At 44.0% G+C, this 14,262-nt stretch overlaps 1 protein-coding gene and 1 long non-coding RNA gene across 4 annotated transcripts in view; one reads left to right on the top strand and one right to left on the bottom strand.

Moving 5' to 3' along the window:
• MEAF6 (MYST/Esa1 associated factor 6) overlaps positions 1-4,875 on the bottom strand; it is a 25,745-nt gene extending 20,870 nt beyond the window's left edge. Inside the window, exons 1-2 of one of the 3 annotated variants that reach the window (XM_044945241.2) lie at positions 4,702-4,875; positions 3,391-3,506 (exon numbers count right to left, since the gene is read on the bottom strand). In XM_044945241.2, coding sequence (XP_044801176.1) covers positions 3,391-3,506; positions 4,702-4,791 — 206 coding nt within the window. In that variant the 5' untranslated portion in view covers positions 4,792-4,875. The remainder of the gene's footprint in view (positions 1-3,390; positions 3,507-4,701) is intronic. The other 2 variants (XM_025289061.3, XM_025289062.3) reach the window with 2 other exon arrangements.
• LOC123334165 overlaps positions 3,855-14,262 on the top strand; it is a 15,755-nt gene continuing 5,347 nt past the window's right edge. Inside the window, exon 1 of the long non-coding RNA XR_006551987.2 lies at positions 3,855-3,974. This is a non-coding gene — a long non-coding RNA (uncharacterized LOC123334165). The remainder of the gene's footprint in view (positions 3,975-14,262) is intronic.

Genomic DNA, 14,262 nt, shown 5'->3' with positions numbered 1-14,262 from the left:
GCACCAAGCTACTCCTATGGCTCAAGCTGAGGACGCCCCAGGACAAATACAAGGAAGTCTTTTTTTGTTTTAATTATGAAGTTCATTACGGAATCCACACCACTTGGATTGACCAAAATGACATTCATGCTGAATGCCTACATACATAGCAGTGTTTTCCAGTGTATGGTATGTGATCCACTGTGACACATGGGATTACTTTAGCTTTAGGTTCAGAGTCATTTTCATGTATTTAATATGTATTTATTTTAATGCCTATTATTAAAAACATCTAGCACAGACTAATGCTATGAAGTATCTCTGTTTAATAACCTGAATTTAAAAAATTTAAGGAAAGAACCAGGGGTCCTCAGAGAAATGACTGATGCCAGGCCTGGGACAAGAAAAGTACAAAGGGACAGCAAACAACCAAGTGCTCAGGATGCAGGGTCATGTCAAAGCAATCGGCTGCGGGGCTCCCTCCGGCCACTTCTGGGACAGTTTAAGCTTTCCTGGTGGCTCGGCTGGTAAAGAATCTACCTGCAATGTGGGAGACCGGGGTTCGATCCCTGGGTCGGGAAGATCCCCTGGAGAAGGGAATGGCAACCCACTCTAGCATTGTTGCCTGGAGAATCCCATGGACAAAGGCGCCTGGCAGGCGACAGTCCATAGAGTCGCAGAGTTGAACACACCTGAGTGACTAACAAGCATCAGAAACAATGATGATGGGTGTGCTGGGGTGTGAAAAGTCAGTGGGTTGTAAATTCATGATTTATGTACTTCTTTGTATAGATTTCAATAAATGAATTTATACTAAATAACAAAATAAATCCAGCATAAAAAGTGACAGTACTAGACCCCAGTGCACTGGGCGTTTTTTGGGTTTTGTTTTGTTTTTAAATCCATGCATCTACAAGGATTCTAAAGAGAGAGAGACAGAATGAAAGGGAAAGAAAGATAAAAAGGGACAACTCTTCTTTCGGAATGCTAGTAACAAATGTAAAAGGAACAGTAAAATTAGAATCATCATTTTGCAACCTCCATTATAATAACTGATTCAGATAAGAATCAACAATGGACACTAAAACCAGTGACAAAAATTGGGGGAGTAGCATATTCACACTTCTAAAAAAGTACAACCTCTGAAATTAATTGTTAATTATGAAGAGAAAAAAATAACTTTTGCAATTGTGAAATTACAGAATCAAACTTAGCAGCACCAACAATGGGGCAATCTGTCATTTTGAGCTGTCTGATAACACAAAGGTAAACATGGACTTCCCTGGTGGTCCAGTGGTTAAAACTCCATGCTTCCACTGCAGGAGCTCAGGTTCGATCCCTGGTCAGGGAACTAAGATCTGACATATGCCATGGGGCAGTCAAAAAAAGAAAAAACAACTTGGAGTTAAACAAGAGGTACACAATCAGTAATGCAACATTTTTGCCAAAAATATTTAAAGGATCCTCATGAAGTCACAACAAGAAAAACCTAGAATTTGTACATTCTACAAGATAATGTCGTAAACAAGTTCACCAATGAAAATGTTGCTGCTGCTGCTGCTAAGTTGCTTCATTCATGTCCGACTCTGTGCGACCCCACAGACGGCAGCCCACCAGGCTCCCCCTGTCCCTGGGATTCTCCAGGCAAGAACACTGGAGTGGGTTGCCATTTCCTTCTCCAATGCATGAAAGTGAAAAGTGAAAGTGAAGTCGCTCAGTCGTGTCCGACTCTGAGCGACACCATGGACTGCAGCCTTCCAGGCTCCTCTGCCCATGGGATTTTCCAGGCAAGAGTACTGGAGTGGGGTGCCACTGCCTTCTCCATGAAAAGGTTGGGAAGATCCTAAATTAAGAGACTAAAGACACATAACAGCCAAATGCAATGCACAAACACTACCTGGTTGAAAACAAGCTAGCAATGCATTTTGGGGCCATTAGGGGAAGTATGAATAAAGACTGTATATTAGATAATACTATTAATGTAGCGCTAATTTTCTAGGCCTAATTGTGGTTAAGAAAGATGTTCTTATTCTTAGGAGGTATCTGCTGACACAATTAGGGACGAAGTGTCCAAGATCTGCTTTTAACTTTTGAATGGTTTAGCAAAAAGTATATATACACATATGTGGAAGAAAGGGGAGCTACAACTACAGAGGGGTGGCGTGAGGGAGATCTTTGTGGGGACAGAACAGTTCTGTATCTTGACTGCGGTGGTGGTTACAGGAAGCTCCCCACGTGATAAAACGACAGAACTAAACATACACATTGTACCAATGTCAGTTTCCTGGCTTTACCATCCTACTATATGGTTACATAAAACCCAACCACTGGGGAAAACTGAGTGAAGGCTATATGGAACCTCTGTGTATTGTTTTTTGCCTATGTATCTATAATTATTTAAAAAAAAAAAATTTTTTTTAAGTATAGATATGGGGATGTATGGGCTTCCCTGGTGGCTCAGATGGTAAAGAATCTGCCTGCAATTCAGGAGATCTGGGTTTGATCCCTGGGTCAGGAAGATCCCCTGGAGAAGGTAATGACTACCTACTTTAGTAATTCTTGCCTGGAGAATCCCATGGACAGAGGAGCCTGGCATGCTATAGTCTGTGGGGTCACAAAGAGTTGGACACCACTGAGCGACTAAGCAGGCATGCCTGCATAGAGGTGTGTGCTTATAAATTACAGAAAGAGGAGAGAAAGCAAATGTGGCAGCAACCTAACAACTGGTGATCGGTGAAGGGTATCAAGAGATCATGAACTAGTCTTTCAATTTTTCTCTAAATTCGAAAATTTTCAAAAAAAATTAGAACATTTTTAAGAATAACATTACTAAATAAACCATGGCACAGTTGGCATACAGGTAGGGCAAATCCTGTGAGGGTGGAACTCTTGACTGATTAAAATGTACAAAATAGCAAGAGGCATGCTGGTATATAAAGTATTATATGCTGTATTCCATTTAAGCCTCACACAACCCTGTGCCATCGGCCAGACTTCCCCTACTGTGTAGGATTTGTCCAGGGTTACTCAGTGAGGCAGGGGCTGAACCAGAGACCAAGCTCAAATGCAGACCTCTGTCCCCCCCACCTTACTACTGCTTCCCTCCAAAGCTACTACCAAGGACATCATAGTCCCAATCACAAATACAGTTGTTGTTTAGTCGCAAGTCATGTCAGATGCTTTGAGACCCCATGGACTGCAGCCCACCAGGCTCCTCTGTCCATGGGATTTTCCAGGCAAGAATACTAGAGTGGGTTGGCATTTCCTTCTCCAGGGAATCCTCCTGACCCAGGGAAGGAACCCACATCTCCTGCACTGGCAGGCGGGGTCTTTACCATTGAGCCACCAGGGAAGCCCCATATGCAAACATTACTAGGGCACAAAGCAACACTACAGGCCTCTGTCACTCACTTTTGGTTGGTCAGATACCGATCCCAGCCACGAATAATGTTGCCATACATCTGAGTGTCTTCCAGGTAGCTTCCTTCAAAAGCATAGATCTGTCTCTCCAAGTTTGCCAGTGTTTCCTGGGGTGAAAGACAAGGAAGCAGTTGATGCCTTTTACATGCAAGCATTAAGTCGGACCAACCTGACATCCTGGTAACAGGCTTAGAAATTCAAGTTAAACGACACCGCCTCAGCCTTCTGAAGACAGGGATGACAGGGGCAGGGGCAGGCTGTTTCAGACAAGACAGTCTAGACCCGTCTTGCTGGGTGCCTTTAAGAATAAAATGAAATAGACTCTGTCCCCAGAAAAATGTACACCCAGGCAAAAGTCTGCATATACTCGGAGGCTTCGTGGAAACCCAGCTGTCAAGAAACTCCGCGGAGAAAGAAGGTAAGCAGTCGCCACTCCCACGCATAGAAGATACCGCTACTGGAGAGGGAAGAGTGAGCAGCCTTCCAGCGCCAACTCGCTCCCCTCCCTGCAAGCTCCGAAAGGCCGCCTGCACTGGGCTGCCGGTTGCTATGGAGACCTGGAAGGGCAGCTTCAGGTAAGATGCGCCTCCCGGTGCTCAAGCCAAAAACGCAAGGGGAGGGAGGGCTTAGCCACCAGGGAGCAAGGGGCCCCAGGCTTGTGTCACAATTCCTAATTTCCTAGACTGAGTCCGCTCCCCCTCACCTGTCATCTAAGAAGTCCCCGAACACATCCCACGCCTGCCCATCAAAAGCCCCATCCAACGGATCTACTCCTATTCCCCGCAAAGACATTAACGCCCCTCCATCCTCCAAAGGTCAGAATGGATGTGTGGGTCTCCCCTCCCACATCCGTCTCCTACCCAACCTCCCCAGAGCCCACAGCCAAGCCCGAGCCGATCTCCTCCACCCTGCCGGCACGCTTGCTGCCCAATAGCTCCAAGAGCCCGGAGCCGCCCGCCCTCATCCAGCCAGCAGAGCTCGCGGACCCTCGCCGCCGCAGGGCTCCCACACGGAAGCCCCCACCCGCGGGCGCCACCCTCCCTCCACGCCTCCGCCGGCCTAGCCTCCCTCCCCCTCCCCCGCTCCGCGCCCCGCCCCCGGCTCCCGGCTCCAGATCCGCCCGGCCGGGAAGTCGAGGCGCCGGCGGGCTGCGCAACGCGCAGCCGTCCTCAGGCCGGCGGACTCCCAGCCGCCGCGCTGCGCCCGGGGAGTAACGAACGGCCCGGAGCGGCTGGGCCCGGACCCGGAGACGGGGACAAGCGCGGGGGCCCCCACCCGGGCACCCCCGGTGCCGGCCCTCACCGCCAGCTCCTGCTTCCGCTTCACGAGCTCCGCCAGCTCCCGCCGGGTGTCGGGGATCTGTGGCGGCGCCGCCTTGTTGTGCATCGCCATGTTGGGCTGAGTCGGGCGGCGGCGGCGGCAGCGCTAGGCTGGGGGCGGTCCCTTCGCGCCACCGCCCGCCAGGGGGCGCCCGCCGCCACACTGCGCCTGCGCGCGCGGCTTCCGGAGGCGCGTTGGGCAACTCCTAGAGCTCCCGCCAGTGGGCTCAGCGCGCCTCTGCCAGCAGGACCAGAGGGCTGGCTTCTGCCCTAGGTGCCGGCCGCATTTCTGCACTGCCGATTCACCGTGTCCAAAATAAGACTTCTCAGAAGTCTCATCAGTGAATGACTTTTAGTGTCCGCGGAATTACTCGAGTCAGAAACCTTTGTACCGGCCTCACCCTTCTTCACCCCCTTAATCCGATCCAAAACCAAGTCCTGTGGACTTGACTCGAGCAGAGCTCGCAAATCTGTTTTCTTTTGTCTGCCACCTCCCTCATTCATCCAGGCTCTCATTTTTGGAGACATTCCAACAGCCTCCTGTTTCTAGCCTTAGCTCCATTTAATCCATTATCCAAAGTGGTGCCAGGATGATTTGTTTTTAGAACACAAATGTGTCACCTTCTGGGTAAAAACCTTTCAGTGGCTCCCTATTGCCCTTTACACAGACAAGCGAGTGTGATGGTTAAGGGCACAAACGAGCCAGAACGGACACCTGGCTGGCGGTAGAAATGGAGGAGGAGGAACAAAGCTGAGGTCTGGAAGATGATTATTCTGTGTGTTTTCAGACACAGAAAACAAATTTATGATTACCAAAGGGAGCAGAGGGCAAGGAATAAACTAGGAGTCTAGGATTAATATACAGGCACTACTATATATAATATAAATAACCAATGAAGAACCTACTCTATAGCACAGGAAACTATACTCATTATATTGTAATAACTTATAATGGAAAAGATTTGTACACTTGAAAGTAATACAACATTGTGAATTAACAATACTTCAATAAAAAATTAAAATTAAAAAAATCCTACCTCTACCATTGATGAGGCTGTGCCACCTTGAGCAGGTAGCTAAATTTCACTTGTCTCAATTTCCTCATCTGTATAATGGAGGTAATAGTGCATACCTAACACAATGGCTGTAAGTCTAATGTTGTTATGGAAAGCTTGGCCTCTCCGGACACTAATGCCAAATCAAATCTTGGAGACAGAGTTTTGGGGGAAGTAGAAAAGGACAGCTCTATCACTTCGCCAGGCAAAGGGAGACACACTGGGCTTCTGTCTCAAAAAACTATGTGTTCCACCCTGGGAGGATGTGATGAAGGGTTTTATAACAATAATTCAAAACTGCTCTCTAATTGTGGTGCTAAGGCTTCTCCTCGTGGTGGCTCCTCTTGCTGCGGAGCACAGGCTCTAGAGAGTTCAAGTTTCAGTAGTTACTGCACGTGGGCTCAGTAGCTGTGGCTGCTGGGCTCTGGAACAGAGGCTCAGCAGAACACGGGCTTAGTTGTCCTGCAGCATGTGAAATCTTCATGGACCAGGGATCGAACCCATATCTCCTGCATGTTGAGCAGTTTGACATAGGTTGGTAAAGAATTTCCAGACACACAGCATTCCAGCAGGGAGCGAGTATATTAAGAACAAAGAGCAGAGATAAAGTAGGCACCGAGAGCACAGTGGGCGAACCTCCTGACAGACCGGAAAGAGTTGACGGTTTTTGTGGGTTAATAGCCAATTTTAATAGCCTCAAGCCAAAGAAAATGCCTGCTGGAAGGCTGGTGTTAGGTGATTGGTTGGGGTGCTATAGGGTGTTTGCTGAAGTGGGCATCTTTGCCTAAGTGGGAGTCAGGAAGTCAAGGGGGCTTTTGGAAACAAAAGGGGCTCAGTTACAAAGGGGCTCAGTCAGCTTCAGAGGTGACCTTGGTTCTGCGCTCCGCTAATGTGGCCTTATGGGCAGGACTCAACACTGCATTGGCAGGCAGGTTCTTTATCACTGAGCCACCAGGGAAGCCTCTATTTATTTGTTTTTGGTGGCACTGGGTCTTTTGTTGCTGCAGAGGGTTTTCTCCAGTTGCAGTGAGTGGGAGCTACTCTCGCAGTACACAGACTTCTCATTGCAGTGGCTTCTCTTTGTTGCCAAGCACGGGCTTCATAGTTTGGGCTCACAGGCTCTAGAGCATGGGCTCAGTAGTTGTGGCACACGGGCTTAGTTGCTCTGCAGCAATGTTCAAATCCTTCATTGGGACTTTTTTAAATAGACAATCATTTTATCTGCAAATAGGGAAGTTTGTTTTCTTTTTTCCCTTTCCAATCTATGTGCTTTCTATTTCCTTTTCTTGTCTTACTGCGTTGGCTAGACTTTCAGTACTCTGTTGAATAAGAATGGCCAGAGCAGATATCCTTGACTTTTTCCTTAAGAGGAAGGTATTCAGTCTTATCAAGTTGAGGAAGTTCCCCTGTATTTCTGGTTTACTGATAGTTTTTTTTTATCATAAATGGGTGCTGAGGTACTTTTCTGGTGGTCCAGTAGCTAAGAATCCACCTACCAATGCAGGGAACACAGGTTTGATCTCTGGTCCGGGATGATTCCGAGAAGACTCTTGCGAGTCCCTTGGACTGCTGCAAGGAGATCCAACCAGTCCATTCTGAAGGAGATTAGCCCTGGGATTTCTTTGGAAGGAATGATGCTCAAGCTGAAACTCCAGTACTTTGGCCACCTCATGTGAAGAGTTGACTCATTGGAAAAGACTCTGATGCTGGGAGGGATTGGAGGCAGGAGGAGGAGGGGATGAGAGAGGATGAGATGGCTGGATGGCATCACTGACTCGATGGACGTGAGTCTGAGTGAACTCCGGGAGTTAGTGATGGACAGGGATGCCTGGCGTGCTGCGATTCATGGGGTCGCAAAGAGTCGGACACGACTGAGCGACTGAACTGAACTGAACTGAACTAAGCCCATGCCCCACAACTACTGAGCCTGCGTACTCTAGAACCTATGCCACACACAAGAGAAACCCTTGTTCCACAACAAAACAGCCCATGCGCAGCAATGAAAACCCAGGGCAGCCAAAGAATGGATGCTGAATTTTGTTACTCAAAAATAATTGACATGATTATATGATTTTTATTTATCTTTAGCTTCTTGATACAGTGGATTACTACATCAATATATTTTCAAATGTTAAATCAATTCACTTTCACATGTTGAACCAGCCTTACATATTGGAATAAACCCTGTGGCCATCTTGCATAATTCTTATTATGTACTGCTAGATTCAATTGGCTAATATTTTACTGAAGATTTTAGTAGCTAAGTTCATGGGATATTGGTCTGTAGCTTTTTGTTTTGTACTGTCCAGTCTGGTTTTCATATCAAAATAATAACGGCATTATAAATTGAAACAGTAATGGCATTATAAAGTGAGCTGAGAGGTATTCCCTACTTTTCTAATTTCTGGAGATTGTACAGAATGGTGCTAATTCCTCTTGTAATGATTGGTAGAATACTTCAATGAAACTATCACCAACTGGGCCTGGATGTTATTTTTTTTAAGTTTTTAATTACAAATTCAATTTTAAAAATAGTTATAGGATTATTCAGATGATCTATTTTATATCAGGTGAATTTTGGTATTTTATGGGTTTTGAGAATTGATCCATTTTCTCTAAGGTGTTAAATGTATGTGTTAATAAATAGTTGTTAAATAATTTCTTTTGACCTATATTCCAGTTCACTAATTCTCCCTGAAGCTTCTGTTAAAGGAGTTCATTGATGGATTTAGTTATTATATTTTTCATTTCTAAAAAGGTTCTAGTTGGTCTTTTGAATAACTCTCATTTCACTCATTGCCATTTCTTGTTCCCTGTGGGTATTTTTAAGTTTGTCATGTATTTCTTGGAAAATAGCAACCATGAACATTTTATATATATTACCTTGAGTTCAAGTATCTGAAGCCTTTGACAATCAGTTTATTTTATCCATTATTTCTGTTGGCAATAATCTTTACTTGTATACTTTAAAAAATAATTGGTTCTTTGCAGAATAAGATTGGAAATACTGGAGGGGAGATAAAATATTTCTTCCTCCAAAGACTAATTTCATTAATTTATTTATATCAGACATCTGGAGGCCCGAATAGTACAGGGTCATTTTCTTTTCTTCTTTTTTTTCCTTTGTATTTAGTACAGGGTCATCTTAAGCCAAGTTCAAGACTTGAGGTTTTCTGAGCTCCCAGCCTGCAAATCCCTGGGAGGATTCAATTTCTGACCCACTCTTTTATTCTGAAAAATATAGCCCTTTGGTGTGCCAAGCTTTTTGTTGGAAAGATGTTCTATTAAATTCATTGTATGTGTGCTCTGGGTTTTGAGTTTTGTCCCATTCAATCCAGCATATTCGATACGCTAGAACCGAATATGGTTTGCCTTTATATTGGAAGTAGTTTCCAGGTATCTGTGCTCCATTTCTCTCTGGATTATTATCTTCACTTTGGGCTTGATAACTCTACTTGTCAGTTCCTGGATGCCTTAAGAATTTTTTTTTTAAGTTTTATTACTATTTATTCATTTTTAAAATTTTTATTTTTTTTTGTTTTTTTTTAAATTTTTGGCTGCACTGGGTCTTTGGCTGTGCACAGGATTTCTCTAGTTGTGAGTAGGGCATGCTCTCTACTTGCAGTTCATGGGCTTCTAATTGTGGTGGCTTCTCTCGTTGCAGAGCACAGCCTGCAGAGCACTGACTCAGTAGTTATGTCCTCGGGCGTGGTTGCCCCTTGGTACGTTGGATCTTCCCAGACCAGGGGCTGAACCTATGTCCCCTGCATTGGCCGGCGGATTCCTAACTGCTAGACTACAAGGGAAGCCCAAGAGATTTTTTAAATTTATCTTTTATTCAGAAATTTTAGCTGTTTTCAGCAGGAGGATTCATAAAAATAACTTCATTTCAGTTCAGTCGCTCAGTCATGTCCAACTCTTTGCGACCCCATGAACCGCAGCAGCACGCCAGGCCTCCCTGTCCATCACCAACTCCCAGAGTCCACCCATACCCATGTCCATTGAGTGGGTGATGCCATCCAACCATCTCATCCTCTGTCGTCCCCTTTTCCTCCTGCCCTCAATCTTTCCCAGCATCAGGGTCTCTTCAAATGAGTCAGCTCTTCTCATCACGTGGCCAAAATATTGGAGTTTCAGCTTCAACATCAGTCCTTCCAATGAACACCCAGGACTGATCTCCTTTAGGATGGACCAGTTGGATCTCCTTGCAGTCCAAGGGACTCTCAAGAGTCTTCTCCAACACCACAGTTCAAAAGCATCAATTCTTTGGCAGTCATTAATAGAAGCCAGAAGTCTCAATCACCCTCTTTCCCCTACTGAACTTCAAGTGCTTCCAAAGCCTCATTGAACACCTTAGGCATTTCTGAGTGCTAGTCTCTGTCTAGAAATTGTTGGTGTTGTTCAGTCATGTCCGACACTTTCCATCCCCATGGACTGAAGCATGCCAGGCTTCCCTGTCCTTCACTAACTCCCGGAGTTTGCTCAAACTCATGCCCATTGAGTCAATGATGCCATCCAACCATCTCATCTTCTGTTGCCCCCTTCGCCTCCTGCCTTCAGTCTTTCCCCCAAGAGTCTTTTCCAATGAGTCAGCTCTTCACATCAAGTCTAGAAATTATTTTCCTGTTTTGGCATCTGAAAAATGTAATGATAATAGAAGCCCCACTCATAAGGTTATGTGGATGAAATGAATTAATGTATGTGCTTGTTGTGCACATGTTAAATGCTCCATCTAGTCAAAGCTCTGGTTTTTCCAGTAGTCATATATAGATGTGAGAGCTGGACTATAAAGAAGGCTGAGCACCGAAGAACTGATGCTTTCGAACTGTGGTGTTGGAGAAGACTCTTGAGAGTCCCTTGGACAGCAAGGAGATCAAACCAGTCAATCCGAAAGGAAATCAACCCTGAATATTCACTGGAGGGACTGATGCTGGAGCTGAAGCTTCAATACTTTGGCCACCTGATGCAAAGAGCCAGCTCACTGGAAAAGACCCTGATGCTGGGAAAGACTGAAGGCAGGAGAAGGCAGCAACAGAGGATAAGGTGGTTGGATGGCATCATCGGCTCAATGGATTTGAACAAACTCCAGGAGATTGTGAAGGACAGGGAAGCTTGGCATGCTGCAGTCCATGGGGTAGCAAAGAGTTGGACACAACTGAGAGACTTAACAGCAACAACACACACACAAATATACACACACACACACACACACAAGTATATATATAATCTTTTTCAGATTATTTTCCCTTATAAGTTATTACAAAATATTGGAGTATAGTTCCCTGTGCTATACAGTAGGTCCCTGTTGGTTACCTATTTTATATGTGTGTGTACAATTGAATCACTGTGCTGTATACCTGAAACTAACATTGTAAATCAAATACACTTCAAATAAAAACTAAAAACAAATCCATCTTTTGTACAAGGTGCACGGCACCTCCAAATTACTGCTCCATTTCTAACTCAGCTGTACACCAATTACTAGCATAGTAATTTTATGCAATCATTGATTGGATTAATTCACTTTAGTGTATAAGTGTGAAAGTGTTAGTTACTTAGTAGTGTCCAACTCTTTGTGACCCCATAGACTGTAGCCCACCAGGCTCCTCTGTGCATGGAATTCTCCAGGCAAGAATACTACAGTGGGTAGCCGTTGCCTTCTCCATGGATTTTCCCAGTCCAGGAATCAAACCCGCGTTTCCTGCACCGCAGCTACCAGGGAAGCCCCAACTTTAGAGTAATATAAACAAATCAACTGTCTTTTAAAATTGTCTCCCACTTGATGAATATACTAGAAAGTTGACCCAGGAGGCTGAATGAAGCTTTAAATTCCAAACCTTTGATTTAAATCAAGTAGCCCTTTTACCTGATATAAACTCACACATCCAGGAAACTTGAGGGTCCAGAACATTCTCTCACAAGTAGGCATAACTGGCGTGTTATGTGCATGTCACACTTAGATTCTGATTAATGTAGCATCATTTTATTCCTCTCATCAACTACTAATTTCCACAAATGGAAGGGTGTTAACAAATATAACCATGTGTGTTATACTAAAATAAACTAAAAATGGATTAAAGATCTAAACGTAAGACCAGAAACTATAAAACTCCTAGAGGAAAACATAGGCAAAACACTCTCCGACATAAATCACAGCAGGATCCTCTATGACCCACCTCCCAGAGTAATGGAAATAAAAGCAAAAATAAACAAATGGGACCTAATTAAACTTAAAAGCTTTTGCACAACAAAGGAAACTCTAAGCAAGGTAAAAAGACAGCCTTCAGAATGGGAGAAAATAATAGCAAATGAAGCAACTGACAAAGAATTAATCTCAAAAATATACAAGCAGCTCCTGCAGTTCAATTCCAGAAAAATAAACAACCCAATCAAAAATGGGCCAAAGAACTAAACAGACATTTCTCCAAAGAAGACATACAGATGGCTAACAAACACATGAAAAGATGCTCAACATCACTCATTATCAGAGAAATGCAAATCAAAACCACAATGAGGTACCATTTCATGCCAGTCAGGATGGCTACCATCCAAAAGTCTACAAGCAATAAATGCTGGAGAGGGTGCAGAGAAAAGGGAACCCTCTTACACTGTTGGTGGGAATGCAAACTAGTACAGCCACTATGGAGAACAGTGTGTAGATTCCTTAAAAAACTGGAAATAGAACTGCCATATGACCCACCAATCCCACTGCTGGGCATACACACCAAGGAAACCAGAATTGAAAGAGACACGTGTACCCCAATGTTCATCGCAGCACTTTACAATAGCCAGGACATGGAAGCAACCTAGATGTCCATCAGCAGATGAATGGATAAGAAAGCTGTGGTACATATACACACTGGAATATTACTCAGCCATTAAAAAGAATACATTTGAATCAGTGCTAATGAGGTGGATAAAACTGGAGCCTATTTTACAGAGTGAGGTAAGTCAGAAAGAAAAGCACCAATACAGTATATTAATCCATATATATGGAATTTAGAAAGATGGTAATGATGACCCTATATGCAAGACAGCAAAAGAGACACAGATGTAAAGAACAGACTTTTGGACTCTGTGGGAGAAGGCAAGGGTGGGATGATTTGAGAGAATAGCATTGAAACATGTATATTATCATATGTGAAACAGATTGCCAGTCCGGGTTTGATGCATGAGACAGGGTGCTCAGGGCTAGTGCACTGGGATCACCCTGAGGGATGGGATGCAGAGGGAGGTGGGAGAGGGGTTCAGGATGGGGGACACATGTACACCCATGGCTGATTCATGTCAAAGTATGGCAAAAACCACTATAATATTGTAAAGTAATTAGCCTCCAATTAAAATAAATTAATTAAAAATAAGTAAATAAAATACTAAAAAAAACCATGTGTGTACCATATAAAATCATAATTATATATAAGAACATATATATAACTTCTAAGCCTTTAAAAACCAAGCCATACTGTGACACCTTAGTACAATAATACAAAAAAATTTTTTTTAATTTTTTAGATACACACGAATGTGTCACTGAATCACTTTGCTGTACACCTGAAACGATCACAACATTGTTAATCATCTATACTCCAAAATAAAGTAAAAAGTTAAAAAAAAATTTCCCAGTTATCTGAATTGATTACTGTTTTCCCTTATCATCAGGATACAATAAGAGTATTTAAAATTTAAATACTTTTAAATAAGTAAAAAAGTATCTAAAAATACAATAAGAGAATTCCCTGGCAGTCCAATGGTTAGGACTCTGCCCTTCCAATGTAGGGGGCACAGGTTCTATCTCTGGTCAGGGAACTAAGATCCCCCATGCTGTGCTGCACGGTGGGGGGAAAAAGGTCTATCACTGGTTACACTTAATGAGCTATCCTTTATCAGCGGTCAGAAAGAGGAAACTAGAAGATGACTGGAATGAGGCCTCGACAGAACTATGAACCACAGAGGATTTGAGGGAGGGGCTCAGAAGCACAGAGCTGTTCTGCAGATGGCTCGATTTTGACAGCTATGACTTGCAGACAAGTCAGCCAAGGTGGAGAAAGGGTGGGGAGTAAAGCAATTGTAAACAGCTAAAATGAACATGAGTCTCTAAGCAATGAATTAATTCAAGACGAAAGCTTCAGAATTGGGACCTCCCTGGTGGTCCATCCTCCAGTGTGGGGGTGACGGTCCATCGCTGGTCAGGGAACTAAGATCCCACAATGCTACACCTCAGTTACTGAGCTCACACTAGAAACCTGGCACTGCAGTGAAAATCCCATGTGCCAAAACTAAGACCCAGCCAAAACCAAGTTGTGTGTGTGTTTTTTTTTTTTTTTAAAGAAACCTTTAGGATTAACTCATTCTACTTGGTGATACCTGGCCTGGCCTCAGAGATGAGTAGTTTTTGTCTTTGACTCTCTTAAAAAAACAAAAGTGTGGGTGGGAAACACTGTCCCATACATTTGGCATGAAAAATCTCTTAATCCAGGAAGCAAAAGTTA

Source organism: Bubalus bubalis, chromosome 6 (genome assembly GCF_019923935.1).
Source record: "Bubalus bubalis isolate 160015118507 breed Murrah chromosome 6, NDDB_SH_1, whole genome shotgun sequence".
Taxonomy (NCBI): Eukaryota; Metazoa; Chordata; class Mammalia; order Artiodactyla; family Bovidae; genus Bubalus; species Bubalus bubalis.
Note: the sequence above shows the minus strand (reverse complement) of the source record. Positions and strands in the feature narration are given on the sequence as shown.